At 40.6% G+C, this 20381-nt stretch overlaps 1 protein-coding gene across 1 annotated transcript; it reads left to right on the plus strand.

Annotated features, from left to right (window-relative positions):
• Positions 1-1845: 1845 nt before the first annotated feature.
• LOC146497435 (alpha-amylase-like) lies at positions 1846-20313 on the plus strand. Its single transcript, XM_085141333.1, has 10 exons — positions 1846-2053; positions 2665-2811; positions 3120-3317; positions 4199-4429; positions 4907-5040; positions 5236-5458; positions 5545-5666; positions 5800-5925; positions 16313-16344; positions 20068-20313. The coding sequence occupies exons 1-10, from the start codon at positions 1886-1888 to the stop codon at positions 20223-20225; spliced, it is 1539 nt and encodes a 512-aa protein (XP_084997459.1). The 5' UTR covers positions 1846-1885; the 3' UTR covers positions 20226-20313.
• The last annotated feature ends 68 nt before the right edge of the window (positions 20314-20381 follow it).

The raw sequence follows: 20381 nt of genomic DNA on the forward strand, positions 1-20381 counted from the left end.
GTGGCTCTCCGCACCCTCAGTCTGCGCAGCCATGTGGTCCTCTGTGAGGGTGACGGCTGCCTTCAGGTTTTCCGGCTGATGGCAGCGGACCCGTCGCTCTAAAGTGCTCTAGTGCCACCAGTGCCAGTATCTGCGCTTCTCCCTCCTATGGCCCAGTCTATACAGCTCTTGCGCTGACTCCACACCTCTCCAGATCCTGGCGTCACAGATGAGCTACAGCTGCCCCATCATCCTCGTTGGCACTGCCCCTTGAGCCTGCTGCAGCAGAGGCATAGACCACAGCCCTGCCAAAATTACATTTTTTAATCATGTAAATTGGACCAGAATTGGACATGATCTGCATGTCTATTCAACGTCCAGTGTTTAGTTGGGCCCGATTATTCAGGACCTTGTATGTATTGTGTCGACAGAGGTGGGACAGAGAACGATGTAAGTCAACCCAGCTTCCCCTGTCGTCATTCTGAGACTTAACTTAAAGTCTTAACATCCAGCGTTATGTGTTAAAAATGATCGGAGTGAACAAATAGAGCTTTCCTTTATTTGCTAATAGTAGATGTTAAGAGATATATTCTAAAACACTTCTTCAGCAGAGAATCAGAGAGGAGAAACACACAGATTTTCTTGCTAGCAAGGGCAGTCTCCAGAGCTCACACACCAAGAGTGAGGCTCCAAGGTTCGCAAATGAGAGACTGCCCCGGTCTTTATTTATACTTCAGTGGGTGCTTGTTCCTTACATTGGAATGTGGAGGTGTACGTGTGTGTGTGTGTGTGTGTGTGTGTGTGTGTGTGTGTGTGTGTGTGTGTCAGAGTGTGATCCCATAAACAACTTCCCTTAACCTGCTGGTCTGGAAGTCCAACAGTTCATCTATATGTAAAAAAGGCACATAGACTAAAACTGATATATCAACGTTAATCCTACCGTAAAACAATAAGACAAGGTACAACCTTTCCAATGCTCCTAGGATGTGGGGGTGAACGCCAGAACACCCTGGAATGTTACAGACCTCCTAGGATGAGACATTCTTTCAATATGCCACCAACTATATACTTCTAAACACAAATGATTACATGCAGTATTCTACCATATGCAAACTTATATCATTAAAAGACTATACTGACTACTAAGTACAATTTTCCATTGACAGTAGATCATTTTTTATCAATTAAACATGTAATCGATAGTTCTGATCAGTATGTTAAATGAGAAATGTAGTTTGAATATTAAAAATGACTGTTCTAATGTCTGAATTTTGTCTGTGTACATAATCCTGCTTTGAACTTGGCATATTAGCGTGTCCCTATACGAATGTGGAAAGATAAGCAACGTATTGCAAATTCCATGATTTTGGATATCATAAAGGTTGAACAAGGAACCATAATTCATATGTGATTTTTTTGATAGTTAATTATACTTAACACTGATATGAATAGAATCAGGTATATAAAAAAAGTATGTGTACGTTTAACCGGTATAATAAATAAGAAAATATCCATGCAATGATTCTGTCTGTATGAGTCAGCCCGAAGACAAACTAGTGACCTGTCCAGTGTGCACCGTACCCCTGGCCCTATGACAGTTTGGATAGGCTCCAGCACCATGTGACCCTGAATTGGATAAGAAAGAGAAAATTGTGTTAAATGGACAGGTATTATGTGCGCCTTGTGTTTGCCTTTCTAATCTTGCCTCAAAGATTAACCCACCCCATCCCCCTTTTTTCCTTGCTTTAAAATATGCAGGAAAGTGTGATAAAAACACACCTGTTTGATTTTCACATTGATATATGACAGTCTTTCATTGGCCTAGAAAAGGAAAAAGCCACTATAAATACTTTAAATGCACTTTGGCAGAGTGTGACTGTTTTTTGTTTTCTCATTGATCGAAGGCATGAAGTTCTTCATCCTAGTGGCTCTGTTCGGGCTTGGCCTTGCCCAGCACAACCCCCAATTTAAGAATGGAAGGACTGCCATCGTCCACCTGTTTGAATGGCGTTGGGCTGACATTGCTCAAGAGTGTGAACGCTTCTTGGGTCCCAAAGGCTTTGGCGGAGTTCAGGTATGTATAGCTATATATCACATGTAGCTTCTAGATAGGTAGGACAATCCTCTGTCTTCCTGCATTCTTTTACTACTTGAAAACAATGTGAATGAATGAATGAAACAATGAATGCATTAATGCATTATCACACTGATCACACAATACAGCCTACCTTTTGAGGTGTTGGAAGTTCAGCACGAACACTTCATGGAACTTGTATTTTCCATTCTCATTAGTATTATATCTAAAATTCTATTTTCACACACTTTACTCAATTCAGTTTTTACTCACTACTATTGACACATTATGTCTTTAGAAAAGTATTGATTGACAAAAAAACTAAATTTGTATGATTAGACACAGATTTGGTGCTTCCACACCAGTTTCAATAGCAGGCCAGGTTTATAATTTTAAACTTTAGAAAGCTTTTCCAGGTCATGATTTTGTCACAAGAAAAATCAAAGCCACTTTTTGTGATAAACTGTGTGCTGACCATCAACAGTAGAATCAGATTAACCTATTTAACACAAGCCTCCACCTACATAATTCTATTTAATACAATTATAACATGTTTTTTGTTTCTTGTGGGGTTTGTTTGTTTGTTTGTTTGTTTTTTCTATGCTCCTCAGATCTCTCCTCCAAATGAACACATTGTGTTGGGCATTCCCTGGAGGCCCTGGTATCAAAGATATCAGCCAGTCAGCTACAACCTCTGCTCAAGATCTGGCAGTGAGGCAGAACTAAAAGACATGATCACCCGATGCAACAAAGTTGGGGTAAACTAAATTCCAGCTGTCATTTGATGATAAGCATTGCAGACTTCAGGTTTCTTAATTTTACAGAATTGTGGTCATCTGCAATCTCTTGCATAACAAAACGTTATTACCAGTTTTTGTTATGACACTTTTTGGAACATTATAGAAACAGTACCTGGCAGTTTAGGTGATATAATAAATATCAACAATTTAACAAATGTATTTTATTTGAACCTAACATGTAAAAAAAAATCACTGAAAATGATGAGGTTTAGAAACAGAATTTGATTTTGTGCACTGCACCCTCAACAATATATATATCCCAAAAGGTTAACATCTACGTGGATGCTGTCATCAACCACATGTGTGGATCTGGTGGTGGAACAGGAACCCACTCTTCATGTGGAAGCTGGTTTGACGCTAGCAATGAAGACTTCCCCAGTGTCCCGTATTCCCACTTGGACTTCAATGACTATAAATGCAAGACTGGGAGTGGTGAAATTGAGAACTATGGTGATATATATCAGGTAAGAAATGTCACTCAACAAAACAAAATTTTTGTTGCTTCTGACAGCACTGGCAAGAGCTTACTTACTATCTTATTATAATACATAAAATCTCTGCATTTCTCTTGTCTATCACTGGTTTTATACCATATTGCAATAGCTTTAAATGTTTTTTTCTTATGTTGTTAAGATATGTCATCCACAGTGTATATTTTGTGGTCACTTATCATGGCCATGTACGTCTATATTCTCTTTCTATTACAGCATCATTCATCAATTTTGACTTCATCTTTTATTTGTCTGTTACCAAATATTCCAATTTTTGTTTGGCTATAACTTTCCCAAAATATATCACCAATTTCTTTTAATCTATAATTTTGCTTCTATTCAGGAACCACCTCTTTTCCCAAATATAAATTCATTTAATCAAAAAACAAAACAAACACTACTAACAGTTTAGGTCCTATCGCTGAATCCTGTAGTACCATATAAGAAACCTTTCATAAATCAGAGATCTCCTTATTTCTTTGTAGGTACTTATCATTAATGTAAATATTTTTATCCCCCTAATACCACAGTCTACTATAATCAACCACGGCACATAACATGTTGTTCGTTGCTTTTCATGTTCCTGCTGCTGAAATGGATCTTTTTAATTCTGAAGCCATACTCATAGTCACTCAGTAATTTGTATTCCTTTTACTTTTTTATCAAATTATCAACCTAATTATACATAGATTCCAGTCCAGTGTCAACAATTTTTTTCTTCAGCTTTTCAGCAGTATTTCATTTTCATTAGCACCTTAAAATAGAAAGCAGTGCAAATTTGTGTGGATAATGTCTCCATGCATACTATAGTTGCTTCTTAGCAGCACAATCTGAATAAATATTAACTGTTCTAGGTACGTGACTGCCGTCTGGTGGGTCTGCTGGATCTTGCCCTGGAGAAAAACTATGTTAGGGGCAAAGTGGCCGAGTACATGAACAAGCTGATAAACATGGGTGTGGCTGGATTCAGAGTGGATGGCTGCAAACACATGTGGCCTGGTGATCTGAGCGTTGTCTATGGTCGTCTGAACAACCTTAACACCCAGTGGTTCCCCAGTGGTTCCAGACCTTTCATCTATCAGGAGGTAAGTTTTTCTGGACAAACTGTATCTAGGGCAGCCATCAGACAGGATGGAATAACAGCATATACAAATCAAACATTCTTGCAAAATACATGAACATTACTATTTAGCAAGCAAAAGAAAAATAGTTAATAGTATAAAATGTTCAAGCTTGTTTTCTTTGTATTATTGTAGGGTCTTTACCTAACAATATAAAATGTTGTGAGGTAACTGTTGTTTTGATTTGATGCTGTATAAAAATAATTTAATTGAACTGAGATGAACTGAAAAGTAAGCTGCAGTTACAGATGCACACTATCATGTCTTTCTTTCCTACTAAAAGCTGAACAGCATATGCATGTTACTTCATGCTACAAATAGTGTAGAGATTTAATTTATTTACACCGTTGCTAGTTAAAAACTTTAAATGATATGAATTTTGAACTGAATCAGCTTTCTAGGGTATAAATTATAATTATAAATTTCCTCTTTTCACTCTAGGTTATTGATCTGGGCGGTGAGCCTATAACAGCTAATGAGTATGTCCACCTTGGAAGAGTGACTGAGTTTAAATATGGTGCCAAACTGGGAAACATATTCAGAAAGTGGAACAATGAGAAGCTTTGTTATACCAAGTATGTGTCGTTTCCCCTCATGTCACTAAATGAAGTATTACACATGTATGTATGTATGTGTATGTATATATATATATATATATATATATATATATATATATATGTATATATATATATATATATATATATATATATATATGCTGTAAATTTGCTGTAATAATAAAATCAATTTCTAATTTGTTTTGATGTATTTAGGAACTGGGGAGAAGGATGGGGTTTCATGGCTAATGGTAATGCTGTCGTTTTCACTGACAATCATGATAATCAGAGAGGTAGTGGTGCTGGCGGTGCATCCATCCTTACATTCTGGGACCCCAGGCTCTACAAGATGGCTGTTGGTTTCATGCTTGCCCACCCTTACGGTGTAACTAGGGTCATGTCTAGCTATCGCTGGGACCGCAACTTTGTAAATGGAAAAGTATGTTCTCTCCTAATGGAAAAAAATGCAATGCTTAGTATGTATTAGACAGTTTTTTGTTGAATATATCCATCCATGTGGCACAGGATCAGAATTACTGGATTGGACCCCCCAGCAATGGTGATGGATCAACCAAGCCAGTTCTTATCAATCCTGATCAGACCTGTGGGAATGGATGGGTTTGTGAGCATAGATGGCGTCAGATCACGTAAGTCACTCAGAAATTAAGAGAAAGCAAGCATCTGACATCATGCAAAACAAAATCCAGTTCTTCTTTGTCATCTGGACTATAACAATCAATAGGCATCACATGATAACATTTTGTCCTGTCTTCTTTCTAGTAACATGGTCATTTTCCGTAATGTGGTCAATGGACAGCCTCACTCCAACTGGTGGGACAACCAGGGCAACCAGGTTGCCTTTGGCCTTGGTAATTGTGGTTTCATCGTTTTTAACAATGATGACTGGTAAGGATGTTTTTCTCCAAAGACTTTGTGTGTGACTGTTTCCTAAAACTGTACAGTTTCACAAAAAAGCAGAATATTTGAGGGCACATCAAAATATAGCTAATATGAACATTATTCACCAATAACATTTACAATTTTGACATTAAATGTATTCCAGAACTACAAAAAAGCTTACTTTTACTTACTGGAATGAGCAATATCAGTTGTGTACAGGAAATTACACTATTAATACAGGAAATTACACTATTATCACAATAAATAGTGCAGTGTTATGTCACCCTTTTTAACTGAGTAGTCCAAAATCAGTCGAATCCGCAGTAATCTGTCATACAAAGTCAAGGAAAAAACAGTATTTGAGAATCTACTCATTGGGTTCAGTTAGGATCGTAAGGAGACTGGCAGTGGTAACTCAACTTAAAGAAGGAATATCCCTCCACTCAGAATGAGACACTGACGACAACTTAAAGGAAGAAAAGTGATTTGAGTGTATTCAACATTTAAATGGTCCAAAACATAGACATGAACAAAACATTTAAATAATCTCAAACATGTAAATCTCAACAATGTACAATATATCACTTAAAGTGTCCATAAATGGTTTAGGTAGGCTGTCCATTTCAGTTCAGTGCACTTAGTATTCAGTGTTCTTAGTAAGTGTTAATTGTCTTTAGTCACTGGTTCGTTTTTTTTACCAGTTTCTTTTTGTTAAGTGGAATCAGATCTGACCCAAAAAAAGGAAAAAAGTAACAACATAAAGCGTCCTGAGATCTCAAAAAAACGTTAATCCAAAAAAAATTGCAAACCGTTGTATCCTACCACCCTCCAAGGGAACAGGTGGCCTTCAGATTGAGAACGTCCTTTCTAGGCACCTCCAGTGGCATCCAGTCCTTAGATGGCACCGCTTGGTCCTTGCAGCAGATTTCTACCACATAAAAAACCAGTCTGCACACAACGTGCAGTCCAATCACTTCACTTGTAAAATAAAACATGTCTTCCTCTAATATTATCCCTTTTTTTTCCCCACACATCACACATCTATACAGTTCTTATTGGCCAATAACAATTTATCAACAACAAAAATACATTTCACTGCAAATCATGAAGCATGAAAAGTGTCTCCGTGGTGTGTTAGCTAAAACGTCACATATAAACGCATTAGCCCAGGGAGCACATGTGGGTACGCTAGCATACTTTCCACAGGCTAACACAGCTAAGCAATCATTAGCAGGTTCTAAGACAAATATCACATTTCTGACAAGCATAGTATCCTGACTGGTTTTATGCTCAGAACTGGACTGTGAATCACAACTTAAACTGCAACTATGAGACTCACCAGGATATTCTTCAAAGAAAACATTAATTCCGTAGCGCAACACGTTACAGACTGAATCTCCACACAGCTTTGCGCATCTAGCTCCGTGCAGGCGGATGCAGTGAAAGAAAGTCACCACGCACGCGCTATGGTGCATTCACGGTACATGGGAAAACTCAGAACTTAACAAAACAGTAACACTTCAAATTAGAATAAAAATGGAATACAATTGGCAATAAAATAACCATGGGTTACACTCTCCCCCTCTAAACGGCATGAGTCCCTTCATGCATCGTTGACCAACTGGGACCTGGTAAAGGTGACATGACAGTTTTGGAGAATGCAACACCTAAGGTTTGGAAAAAGGAGCTAACAGCCAAGGTCAGCGGCTCTCCTAACTCATCATAAGTGAACTTCTGAGGTGGGCGTCTTTCTCTGTCAGAGCGCCTCAACCTCACTGGTTCTGTAGCACCAGCATCAGTACTAACAGCATCATCATCAATGACTGCAGGTTCTGGTGGAATGAGATCTGCGTCAGTCATGGTAGGTGTCAAGTTGGGTTCGGGAATGTCAATCACAACATGGTCTGAAGACCTAGCATCGGAAGGAACATAGTCCACATGACTTGTGTTAGAGACTTCAGGTTGTGTGAAGGTAGGCTTTCCAATATCAAGTAAGGATGTTTCCGGTACAGCAGTATCAGGGGATGATACAGGGGGATGACTGTTCATTTGCTGTTGGGCTTTAGGATGAGCTGACTCAGTTTGAATGTAAGGGCCTTTTATGATGATTTGTGGATTCCATGTGCCAATACATAAATCCCCTTCATCACTCATCTCATCCTCATCACTGTACTGTCCTCCATTATCCCTGTCGTTGCCTTTTGTGCGGTTTGGTTTACTCCTGGTCCTCATTTTCCTTTGATTCCCATTTTGAGAGTCCGATCCCACCTGATCTCCAACAGGTAAGAACCCGCAAGGGAGAAGCAAATCCCTGTGTAATGTACGCTGGGGGCCGTCTCCGGTTTCCGGTCTGACAACATACACTGGGCTGTCTTTGACCCGGTTGACAACAACGTGAATATTTTGTTCCCAACGGTTAGCAAGTTTGTGCTTACCTCTAACATTCACGTTCCTTACTAAAACTCTGTCACCTGGAAACAGTTCTGCAGCTTTGATCTTCTTATCAAACCTCATCTTATTCTTCGCACCCATCTTTTGTGCGTGTTCGCTGGCAAGGGTGTAACTCTCTTGGAGGTTTTGACGAAGACCTTTAACATAGTCAGAGTAAGACTTTGGACTGGTTTTGCCCGGGTGAGTACCAAGGACAAGATCAATAGGCAACCTCGGCTGTCTGCCGAACATAAGTTCGTATGGACAGTACCCTGTTGTGTCATTTCGTGTACAGTTGTAGGCATGTGTTAATGGCCTAACAAAGTCTCTCCAATGGTACTTGTCTTTGTCCTCCAGTGTGCCTAACATGTCTAAGAGAGTCCTATTGTACCTTTCCACCGGGTTTCCTCGTGGATGATAGGGTGTTGTGCGAATTTTGCTTGTCCCAATCAATGTGCAGAGCTCTTTAACAAGCTTAGATTCAAAATCTCTGCCTTGGTCACTAAGCAGACGGCTAGGGATACCACAGGGGATGATAAGGTGATCCCAAAGAGCCCTGGCTATTGTTTTAGCCTTTTGATCTTTTGTCGGGACCGCGACTGCAAATTTTGTGAAATGGTCCGTCAATACTAACACATTTCTGGTGTCTCGACTATCGGGCTCAATACACAAGTAATCAATGCACACTAGCTCAAGAGGGTAAGTTGCCTGGATATTCTGTAGTGGAGCAGCCTTTTGGGGAAGGGCCTTCCTCATGAGACAACGTGAGCATTTCTTACACTTCTCTTCAATGGACTGAGCCATTCGTGGCCAGTAGAACCTTGCCCGTGCGAGATGTAAGGCACGCTCAAACCCGAGGTGACCAACCTCGTCATGTACACCTTTCAGGGCTCTGTCGCGGTACTTTTGGGGCAGTACTAACTGGTACAGAAGGGAATCTCTGTCGTTGAATTTCCTGTAAAGCACGCCATTACTGAGCTCGAGTTTGTTCCATTGTTTCAGAAGGAGTTTAACATCTGACGATTCAAGATTTGTTTCTTTGGGGCTGGGTTTCAAGCCTCTTCCCAACAGGGCTATAACACGAGTGAGAGAAGGATCATCCTTTTGTGCAGCGCACCAATCAGCATCTGTCATTGAGGGTAAGATGTCTTCTCCATAAGCCTCAGTGACTGAGCTGGGGTCAATAGCGAGACTCTCGGCGACTGAGAGGGTTTCTGAATGGCATGACACTGAGTGACGCTGACACAAGGCAGAAAACGTTTCATGGTCAAGATTGTTTGGCATGTTAATGAGACGTTCTTTCATGTCATCAATACGAGCTTTTTCTTTGACAAATGCCTCATCTTCATGAGGAGGCTCTTGGGGCCGCCGTGACAACCCATCAGCATCTTTGTTTGCTTGACCTGCCCTGTACTTAATATTGAAATTGTAAGTAGACAAGGCAGCCAGCCACCTGTGTCCTGCCGCATCTAGTTTCGCAGTTGTCAAAACATAAGTTAGCGGGTTATTGTCGGTCAGGACTGTGAAGCTAGAACCGTAAAGGTAGTCATTGAACTTTTCACACACAGCCCACTTGAGGGCTAAGAATTCAAGTTTGTGTGTGGGATAGTTCTGTTCACTCTTAGAAAGCCCCCTGCTAGCGTAAGCAACTGCTCTCAGCCTCCCCTCTTGCTCCTGATAGAGCGCAGCTCCCAACCCATCCCGACAAGCATCCGTGTGCAATACATAGGGGAGTTGTGGGTTGGCAAAAGCAAGAATTGGTGCAGAAGTCAGCTTTTCGATTATTGTTCGGAAGGAGGTTTCACACTCATGAGTCCATTGTTCCCCGAGAGGCTGAGTGGGACTGTAAGAAAGTCTGGGCGGTTCTCTCTTGTAAATCTTGCCCCTCTTTTTCGGTGGCCGGTAACCGGCAGTGAGACGATTCAGCGGTTTGGCTATCTTGGAGTACCCTTCAACGAAACGCCTATAGTATCCAGCGAAGCCTAAAAAACATTTAAGCTCTTTGAAATTGGATGGGCGCGGCCAACATTTCAGAGCAGAGATCTTTTCGGGATCGGTGTGGACTCCGTGAGCATCCACAACATGCCCTAAATACTTCACAGATGTTTTGAAGAAGTGGCATTTTTCTGGGGATAATTTAAGACCGTAGTCTCTTAAGCGAGTAAGAACTTTCATTAGCCTGGATTCGTGCTCTTCTAATGTGTCTGAGAACACAATCAGGTCGTCTAAAAAGACAAGCACTTCGGTGAGGTGGAGATCACCCACACACTTCTCCATCAGGCGTTGGAAGGTGCTTGGGGCATTTGTAACACCCTGTGGCATCCTATTAAATTCATAGAACCCAAGAGGACACACAAAGGCTGTCTTAGGCTTGTCCTCCTCGGCTACCTCCACCTGATAGTAACCGGACTTAAGGTCCATGACTGAAAACCATTTAGCTCCACTCAGAGCTGTGAATGTCTCCTCAATATTTGGCAGGGCATATGCATCTCGAATAGTTCTTAGATTTAGTTTACGGTAATCTATGCATAGCCTTATCGAGCCATTCTTTTTCCTTACCAATACAATTGGCGAGGCGAAAGGACTTTGTGACTCTCGAATGATGCCTGCATCCAGTAATTCCCTTAGATGTTGTTTGACAGCTTCTCTGTCACTTGGGTGTATGGGCCTTGGCCGCTCTTTGAAAGGTGTTTCATTGTTCAATTTGATTTGGTGCTTCACAGCTGTGGTGTGGCCATGGGACATGTCATCGAGAGCAAAAACTTCAGGGATGGATCTCAGTTTTCCCAGAATTCGCTCTTTCCATTGCTCTGGGATGGGAGAATCATCAAGGTTGAATGTGAGGTTGTCGCTGTCTGGTTCATTTCGACTTGGAGGATTCTGAGTTTGACTCGATGCTAGTGGGGAAACGTGTTGGGCTGCACAAGCTTGAGCGACAATGCTATTTGACTGCAATGTAATAGCATGTTCACTAACATTGTGTACAATGACAGGTACTTTACTGCTGGAATTAAAAGGAATGTCCACTAAAGCAGATTCAAGAAGCAATCCACCTGGTAACTTGTATTGCTCATGCGGCTCAAGGACAAAACTTGTGTTCCGGTTGTTCTTTCTTAACCTCACATTTCCCATTAGGCATTGTTTGTGTCTTGCAGGGATTGTCACTGCCCCTTTGCTATGCAACATGACAGGGCAGGAATGAGTATCATTTCTTTGTACTTGGGCAACGTGTTGAAGGATCGTTGCAAACTGCTTAGAGTGTAGCTTACGAATGAACTTGGGACCATCTTGATGTACTAACTGTCCATAAACCCGTAAAAGCACATTTGTCCCTATCAACAGCGGAATTCTACTGTTAAAGTGACACTCAGGAACAACAAGGGCCAAGACAGCTAATTGTTGTTCTTTGCCTGCAATGTTTTCGGGAAATGTAATGCAAGTCTGAACATAACCCAAGTATGGCACGTTTTGCCCTCCTGCTCCTTCAATTTCAAGAAGAGCATGTATTGGTTGGATGGGAAGGTGGGAAAGGTGCATCTTGTGAAAAGACTCAGAAATGGTCGTAACCTGTGAGCCTGAGTCCATTATGGATTCACAGGGTACCCCGTCAACAATTACTGAGGCTGCACAGCGTGGGCCTATGAGACCTTGAGGGAAGAGGAAGTTAGGATCTAGGCTGTGTATGGGATGAATGGGTTCTGTGATTTGCACTTCAGGACCACAAGCTAATGTCTCGGGACTGGGGGAATCAAGGGTTTCAGCTCCTGGGTGTCCCACGACAGGAGCTGCCACTAGTTTAAAGCAAACAGGGCTGTGGCCTGACGTGCAGCAAAATCAGCCCGTTTCTTTCTCAACTCTGCGTGCTTTTCTCGGACAAGTGTGGGATTAGCGTCATTTGTGCAGCTTACTGCAATATGATTGTCTTCCCCACACTTAAAGCAAAACCATGCCCTAGGTGTGCCAGGAACTTTAGCAAATGCCTGTGAGTTTCTGGTGTTGACAGCTAGAGAATTTTTGGGCTCATATCTCTCAGGTTTGGTTGAATGGCTTTGGCTTTGGACAAGCATTTGGACTTGTTTGGTCAACTCAGCTATTTGACCTTCAAGCTTGGCAGTTTCATTCGGTTTTGGGTTCACAGATCTGAATTTAGTGCTTACAAGAGGTTCAGTACTTGGGGCGGTGCTCCTTGGCCTTTGAGTTAAAGTTAACTGTTCAACTTGCTTTGTGAGCTCACTAACTTTTTGTTCGAGTTTCACAGCTTCACTGTCGGTTGGAGTAGGAGTCGCAAGTGGCGCTTGGCCAAAAATGGGCATACTAAAAACTGAGTGTGCGTGTGCAGCAGCTTTTGTTGCACCCAAATGTTTCTTCATGCGGTCCAACTTGGTGAAGCGACGCTCTTCCTCAGTCCTTAACATGAGGAGAAGCTCTGAAAATGAGGGTGGAAAGCTCTTTTTTGCTTCAAGCTGGAGACTTATTATCAAGCTTTGGTCCCAGCAACCTCTAATGAATTGCTTAAGAAGCAGTTCATTTACATTTGCAGGAGGGGCTCCCCCTCTAGAAATGACTCGTGTGAGAAGGCTGTGAAGACGGTTCAAGAAGGCAGATGGGTTCTCTCCGCTGTTTTGATTCGAGCCAAGAAAGGCAGTGTAAAGCTCTTCACCGTCCTCAACAACTCCAAAGGCTGAATCAAGCTGAGTGACATAAGTGCTTGGTGTCGCAGTGACCCCCAGAGGCTTTACAATTTCAGATGCAGGGCTAAGTAAGCTCTCAAGTATCTTCCTCACTTTGAGGGCATCAGTCAGAAAAGGGTCAGTGAGTAGAAGATCGACTTGGGTACGCCATGTCTCATAGTCGACTTCACCGTTGGGCCGTGGAAGTCGGCCTGAGAAGGTACGTATCTTAGCATGAGCAAGGGGTGCGTGACTTGGCTCATTACGAATAACATGTTCAACCACTACTTTCTGAATATGCGAAGGGTTGTAGATGCTCTCGTCTACATGCACTGGACCAGCAAAAGTGTCAGTATGTGGGCTGAAAGCACTTGTGGGTTCTACGGGTTCACTTGAATCAGTATTGGGAATGATGTCAGCTGTCGTATTAACGTTATGGTCAACGGGTGATCGTGTCTCAGTCTGGGGGGTAGGGCTGGCCTGCAACTCGTCTTGGAGAATACTGAGGAAGCCTGCCCTCCCACTGCCCCCCATAAACTCAAGTTCCTTCAGGTATCTACGGGCCACTTCCTTGCCCATTTCTTCTTGGGTGATATCTCTGACAGTTTTGGAAACCCATTTCACTGTAGGGTCTACAGGGCTGACAACTTCCCCTAAGGTGGAAGGGTCTATCTTTAAGATAGCCTGTTCAGACTCATACGCTATAAGTGTTCTGCCTTCGGGCTGATGTGGCTCATCAGGGACCCTGACAATGTTAGAGATCTTACCATTAACTTCGAAAACATTAGTTATATCATGTTCACTACGGTGTCTTTCAATACCTGTAATAAGCAGGGTTTTCTGGCTATCAACTCTAAAGCGTTCACAAAGGTCAAGTGCCATTTTCAAAAATAAACGTATTACTCAGTGTGTCATATGAATTGGACTACTGCAATTCATTATTATCAGGATGTCCAAAAAACTCACTGAAAAGCCTTCAGTTAATCCAAAATGCTGCAGCAAGAGTACTGACAGGGACTAGAAGGAGAGAGCATATTTCTCCTGTTTTGGCTTCCCTTCATTGGCTTCCTGTTAAATCCAGAATTGAATTCAAAATCCTGCTCCTCACATACAAGGTCTTAAATAATCAGGCCCCATCTTATCTTAATGACCTTGTAGTACCATATCACCCTATTAGAGCACTTCGCTCCCGCTCTGCAGGCCTACTTGTTGTTCCTAGAGTATTTAAAAGTAGAATGGGAGGGAGAGCCTTCAGTTTTCAGGCCCCTCTTCTGTGGAACCAGCTTCCAGTTTGGATTCAGGAGACAGACACTATCTCTACTTTTAAGATTAGGCTTAAAACCTTCCTTTTTGCTAAAGCATATAGTTAGGGCTGGACCAGGTGACCCTGAATCCTCCCTTAGTTATGCTGCAATAGATGTAGGCTGCCGGGGGATTCCCATGATGCATTGAGTTTTTCCTTTCCAGTCACCTTTCTCACTCACTATGTATTAACAGACCTCTCTGTATTGAATCGTATCTGTTATTAATCTCTGTCTCTCTTCCACAGCATGTCTTTATCCTGTCTTCCTTCTCTCACCCCAACCGGTCGCAGCAGATGGCCGCCCCTCCCTGAGCCTGGTTCTGCCGGAGGTTTCTTCCTGTTAAAAGGGAGTTTTTCCTTCCCACTGTCGCCAAAGTGCTTGCTCATAGGGGGTCATATGATTGTTGGGCTTTTCTCTGTATCTATGAAGCGCCTTGAGGCGACATTTGTTGTGATTTGGCGCTATATAAATAAAATTGAATTGAATTGAATTGAGGTAAAACCACTATGCCAATCTCCTGGCTGGCTCGCCACTAATTGTCACCCTTTTTAACTGAGTAGTCCAAAATCAGTCGAATCCGCAGTAATCTGTCATACAAAGTCAAGGAAAAAACAGTATTTGAGAATCTACTCATTGGGTTCAGTTAGGATCGTAAGGAGACTGGCAGTGGTAACTCAACTTAAAGAAGGAATATCCCTCCACTCAGAATGAGACACTGACGACAACTTAAAGGAAGAAAAGTGATTTGAGTGTATTCAACATTTAAATGGTCCAAAACATAGACATGAACAAAACATTTAAATAATCTCAAACATGTAAATCTCAACAATGTACAATATATCACTTAAAGTGTCCATAAATGGTTTAGGTAGGCTGTCCATTTCAGTTCAGTGCACTTAGTATTCAGTGTTCTTAGTAAGTGTTAATTGTCTTTAGTCACTGGTTCGTTTTTTTTACCAGTTTCTTTTTGTTAAGTGGAATCAGATCTGACCCAAAAAAAGGAAAAAAGTAACAACATAAAGCGTCCTGAGATCTCAAAAAAACGTTAATCCAAAAAAAATTGCAAACCGTTGTATCCTACCACCCTCCAAGGGAACAGGTGGCCTTCAGATTGAGAACGTCCTTTCTAGGCACCTCCAGTGGCATCCAGTCCTTAGATGGCACCGCTTGGTCCTTGCAGCAGATTTCTACCACATAAAAAACCAGTCTGCACACAACGTGCAGTCCAATCACTTCACTTGTAAAATAAAACATGTCTTCCTCTAATATTATCCCTTTTTTTCCCCCACACATCACACATCTATACAGTTCTTATTGGCCAATAACAATTTATCAACAACAAAAATACATTTCACTGCAAATCATGAAGCATGAAAAGTGTCTCCGTGGTGTGTTAGCTAAAACGTCACATATAAACGCATTAGCCCAGGGAGCACATGTGGGTACGCTAGCATACTTTCCACAGGCTAACACAGCTAAGCAATCATTAGCAGGTTCTAAGACAAATATCACATTTCTGACAAGCATAGTATCCTGACTGGTTTTATGCTCAGAACTGGACTGTGAATCACAACTTAAACTGCAACTATGAGACTCACCAGGATATTCTTCAAAGAAAACATTAATTCCGTAGCGCAACACGTTACAGACTGAATCTCCACACAGCTTTGCGCATCTAGCTCCGTGCAGGCGGATGCAGTGAAAGAAAGTCACCACGCACGCGCTATGGTGCATTCACGGTACATGGGAAAACTCAGAACTTAACAAAACAGTAACACTTCAAATTAGAATAAAAATGGAATACAATTGGCAATAAAATAACCATGGGTTACAGTTACATTACCTTATTATTATTATTATTATTATTATTATTATTATTATTATTATCATAAGACATCAGCCACTAAATTTAGTTTTGGTGTTACTCCCAACCAAGTATTACAGTTTAATTGTGGCACTGTTGTGGCTTTAAAATTAAGCTGACTTCAGGGACCTGAATGTCACCCTGAACACAGGCTTGCCTGGTATGGAACGCCAGGACTGCCATAATGAATTAATTAAATACACCATTAAATAATTAATTAAATGTGTCAATAATTAATTAAAATGGGAAATAATTAATTAAATAAATAGTTATGACACATGTAATTAATTAATTATTGACACATTTAATTAATTATTTATGTATTTCACATTTTAATTAATTATTGACACATTTAATTAATTATTGACACATTTAATTAATTATTTATTGACACATTTAATTAATTATTTATGTATTTCACATTTTAATTAATTATTGACACATTTAATTAATTATTTAATGATATATTTATTTATTTCATTTTGGCAGTCCTGGCGCCTGGCTCTCATCATGAAATAATTTTATCTGTCAACCTCACCCATCAAACTCAGGGGGCGGGGTTAACGCAGCCCATGCAGCTTCTCTAACATTTGATTGGTTGCCGTGCAAAGTAAGTCAAAACAGGTCGATCCTAGATAATCGACTTGTGTAGACTTGGGGCAGCCAGGTATCCCAGAGTGCATTTCAAATCACAGGCAGCAATGTTGGTGGTGTAGTTTTAAAATAGCCCGTTTTTCTGTCACCAACTACACTTTTAACAGTGTTTTAGCTGCGAATGTCGCGCTGTAATCTTCACATGTCGGGTCAGGTTGTCAACATAGAACATGTTTGTGCTCAGATGTTTTCAGAGATTTCAGTAGCTCTGCTAACAGTCAGCATGCAGAGTGCACCGAGGGGGTTACGTTAACCGGTTTGTTTACATATTCCACTCTCCGTGTTCCACGTGTTGCATTCGCAGATTCTCATTTTCACCGAACGATCGTCTCTTTCCGCCTGGTCTTGTGTCTCTGTGCTTCTGTAACATAAAGAACGAGCTGACATTTTTCTCACGAAACCAGCGATCAGCTCAACAGGCCCTCAGTTTACCTGCATGCATCCTCCTCCTCACCTGTCAGCTGTTTAACACCTGCTGCTAATTCAAGAAACACGCCCACGTTACCTGGTTATAGTCACAGTTTAACTGGGCAGCCGGTGCTCGATATTATGCAACGTCAGCACATTTTTCTGCACAAGATAAGTAAATATAGTTTTTCCCGAGCGCAGAGCTGCTGGAGCTTGTTTCCCAACAGAGCACTTTATAGGCGAACCCACTTCATCAGCGGCTGATGTCCAATCATCGGCACACAGCTTTGAAACCTCACCTGAGTTTTAGCTCTCAGTGGTTAAACGCTGGACTTAATTCACTCAGGTTCTGTCTGTCGGTCACGTTTACTTCGCTGTTTTATTTACAACTGAGCAAATCGGTTTGGCTGAGGTTAAAGTTACGTTTCATAACTGCACAGTTTTACAGACGTTTAATGGTTCACTGGCACATGTGTTAGACTGAACCATTCGCTTTTCTTTATCTGGTGTGTTTTGGATTTAACAGTGAATTTTGAGATTAAACTGACTTTTAAAATGTTTTTATACAAAGAGGAAAGAGAAGGCGCATTTCCACCGAAAGGAGCAGAGTTTCCAACTACATGTTCATAATGCAGACTGCAACCTGGACAGAAATATTATATCATCTGTTTTTTAATAGTTATTCAACTGTATTCTAGGCACCAGCGATCTGTTAGAATTTTTAGAGTTTACTTAACTAAAAATAAATGAGGTTAACATATAATTTGTGTGATTTATTCTCTCTCTCTCTCTTTTTATTCATTTATTTATTTTTTTGCTTTTTCGGTCAAGTTATGTTTAACTGTCAAAGGTTTGTTACAAACTATGAAACACATGGTGCAGACTTCTGGATGTTAGAAGAAAACTAATACTGCTCATGAATGAGACTAAAGGCAGGAAGGTGTCCTTTAAAACTAAACATGTTAGTAGGACTTTAGTATTTATATCATAGTTTATGAAATAGCACGTGTATTTCAGTAATAGCCTACTGATTTCAGTGTAGTGGTGAACAGTCACACAGCTCACGTGGGTGTTATCTGTGATACTCCTTAACTATCATTTATCCAGGTTAACTTCAGTTAACTCTGAGCGGCTGGATCGACGGAGGTCAGACAACAATTTTACATGTATGATCTTAAAACAGGACACAGCCATTATCCGTCCTGGCCTCATATCAAATGTGAACGCAGACTGAGTCTATGTTTGACGTTTGCTTTATATCTAATCTTCCTCTCAAACATTTAAACAGCAGCGAGTCTGCAGCTGAGGGAACACAAACTCAAATTGTCGGAACGGGTTTGATCGTTTCTTGCGTTCATTTGGTAATTTATTAAATGTATAACTGTTATAACTGCTGAGTCTCTTACGCTGATGAAAATGCAGAAAACACAGATCATGAACACCTGTTCAACCAATCGCTTTCATTCCACTTTGACAAACTGACGGTTCATCTCTGTTACAGTGTTGCGTTAGACTGCTATATTTTTGTGTTCTTTATGCTGTAGATTTTCACGTCTCTGGAATAGTTGGCAGTATTAAGGATGCTTTTCTGTAAAATCATATTGATATGACCCGTGAATTATTTGTAGATGACAGTTAGATTAGTCAGCTGGGAAACTCTGGGTTAACTCATAGAGCTGAAGATATCGTGGACATGCTGACCTCGCTCTGTGGTGTACAGGTCCGTTTACCCTCATGATTAATATTCACAATAAAAATATTAGCCGAACATCATGAAGTCTGTATGTGTGTCATAGTTTCGAACAACCTTTGTACAGTTAAAGCAGTTACTACATGAGGAAACACCAACGTTATCTCTTTTATGCGTTTATACACAGGTCACGCTGATTACTGAACAAAAACCCAAAGATCAGCTGTTAATCGAATTTATTTGCTCTCTCTCCTCCTTAAACATGTTTTTAATGTTAGTTATAATTCAGAATTGGCGACTGAAACACGTAGGACACATAAGAACATCAGGAAATAAAACCCTGATAAATATAACCTCAGTAAAAGAAGTCCGTGTCAGCGGGGGTTATTACAGCTGTGTACCGGGGCCTGAGCTTTGTCGGTGGTAATAACAGCTCGATCGCTTGCGAGGCGAGCGGGTCTATCCACGCTTTGCCGTGAGATTGGGCAGACATCTCCGAAATCATCGAAGCACTTTTACAAAGAGGCTGTATCTTGAGAAACCGACCAGACACATGAAGATTAAACCACTACATTCTCGGCTAAAAAAATATTAAAACTGTATTTGGTGACACACACAAACAGGGTTTTTCAAAGTTCAGTTCTGTTAGTTTCCACATGCTGGTTGTTGTGTGCTAAAAACAATGGCTACCAGGCCAAAGCAATGGTTTTGAGTCGATCAGCGTTAACCCCGCCCCCTGAGTTTGATGGGTGAGGTTGACAGATAAAATTATTTCATGATGAGAGCCAGGCGCCAGGACTGCCAAAATGAAATAAATAAATATATCATTAAATAATTAATTAAATGTGTCAATAATTAATTAAAATGTGAAATACATAGATAATTAATTAAATGTGTCAATAAATAATTAATTAAATGTGTCAATAATTAATTAAATGTGTCAATAATTAATTAAAATGTGAAATACATAAATAATTAATTAAATGTGTCAATAATTAATTAATTACATGTGTCATAACTATTTATTTAATTAATTAATTCCAATTTTAATTAATTATTGCCACATTTAATTAATTATTTAATGGTGTATTTAATTAATTCATTATGGCAGTCCTGGCGTTCCATAGCCTGGTGGCACCTACTGTGATGTAATTTCTGGTCAAAGGGAAGGAAGCAAATGTACTGGAAAGCAGGTTACTGTTGGTAGTGATGGCCGTGCCCACTTTTCGATCAGAAACAAAGATGAGGACCCCTTCATTGCTATACATGCTGATTCTAAACTGTAAATCCATAATAAAATAAATGCATCTTTCAAATAAATATTTCAAATTCAAATAAAGCATACTGTTGAAAGAGAAGAGTTTTTTTTGTCATTTTAACATATTTATTTAAATGAAATAAGCACACACAACAGTTTGAATACATTATCAAATACTGGAAAA

The sequence above is a fragment of the Neolamprologus multifasciatus genome, chromosome 18 (assembly GCF_963576455.1).
Source record: "Neolamprologus multifasciatus chromosome 18, fNeoMul1.2, whole genome shotgun sequence".
Classification (NCBI taxonomy): Eukaryota; Metazoa; Chordata; class Actinopteri; order Cichliformes; family Cichlidae; genus Neolamprologus; species Neolamprologus multifasciatus.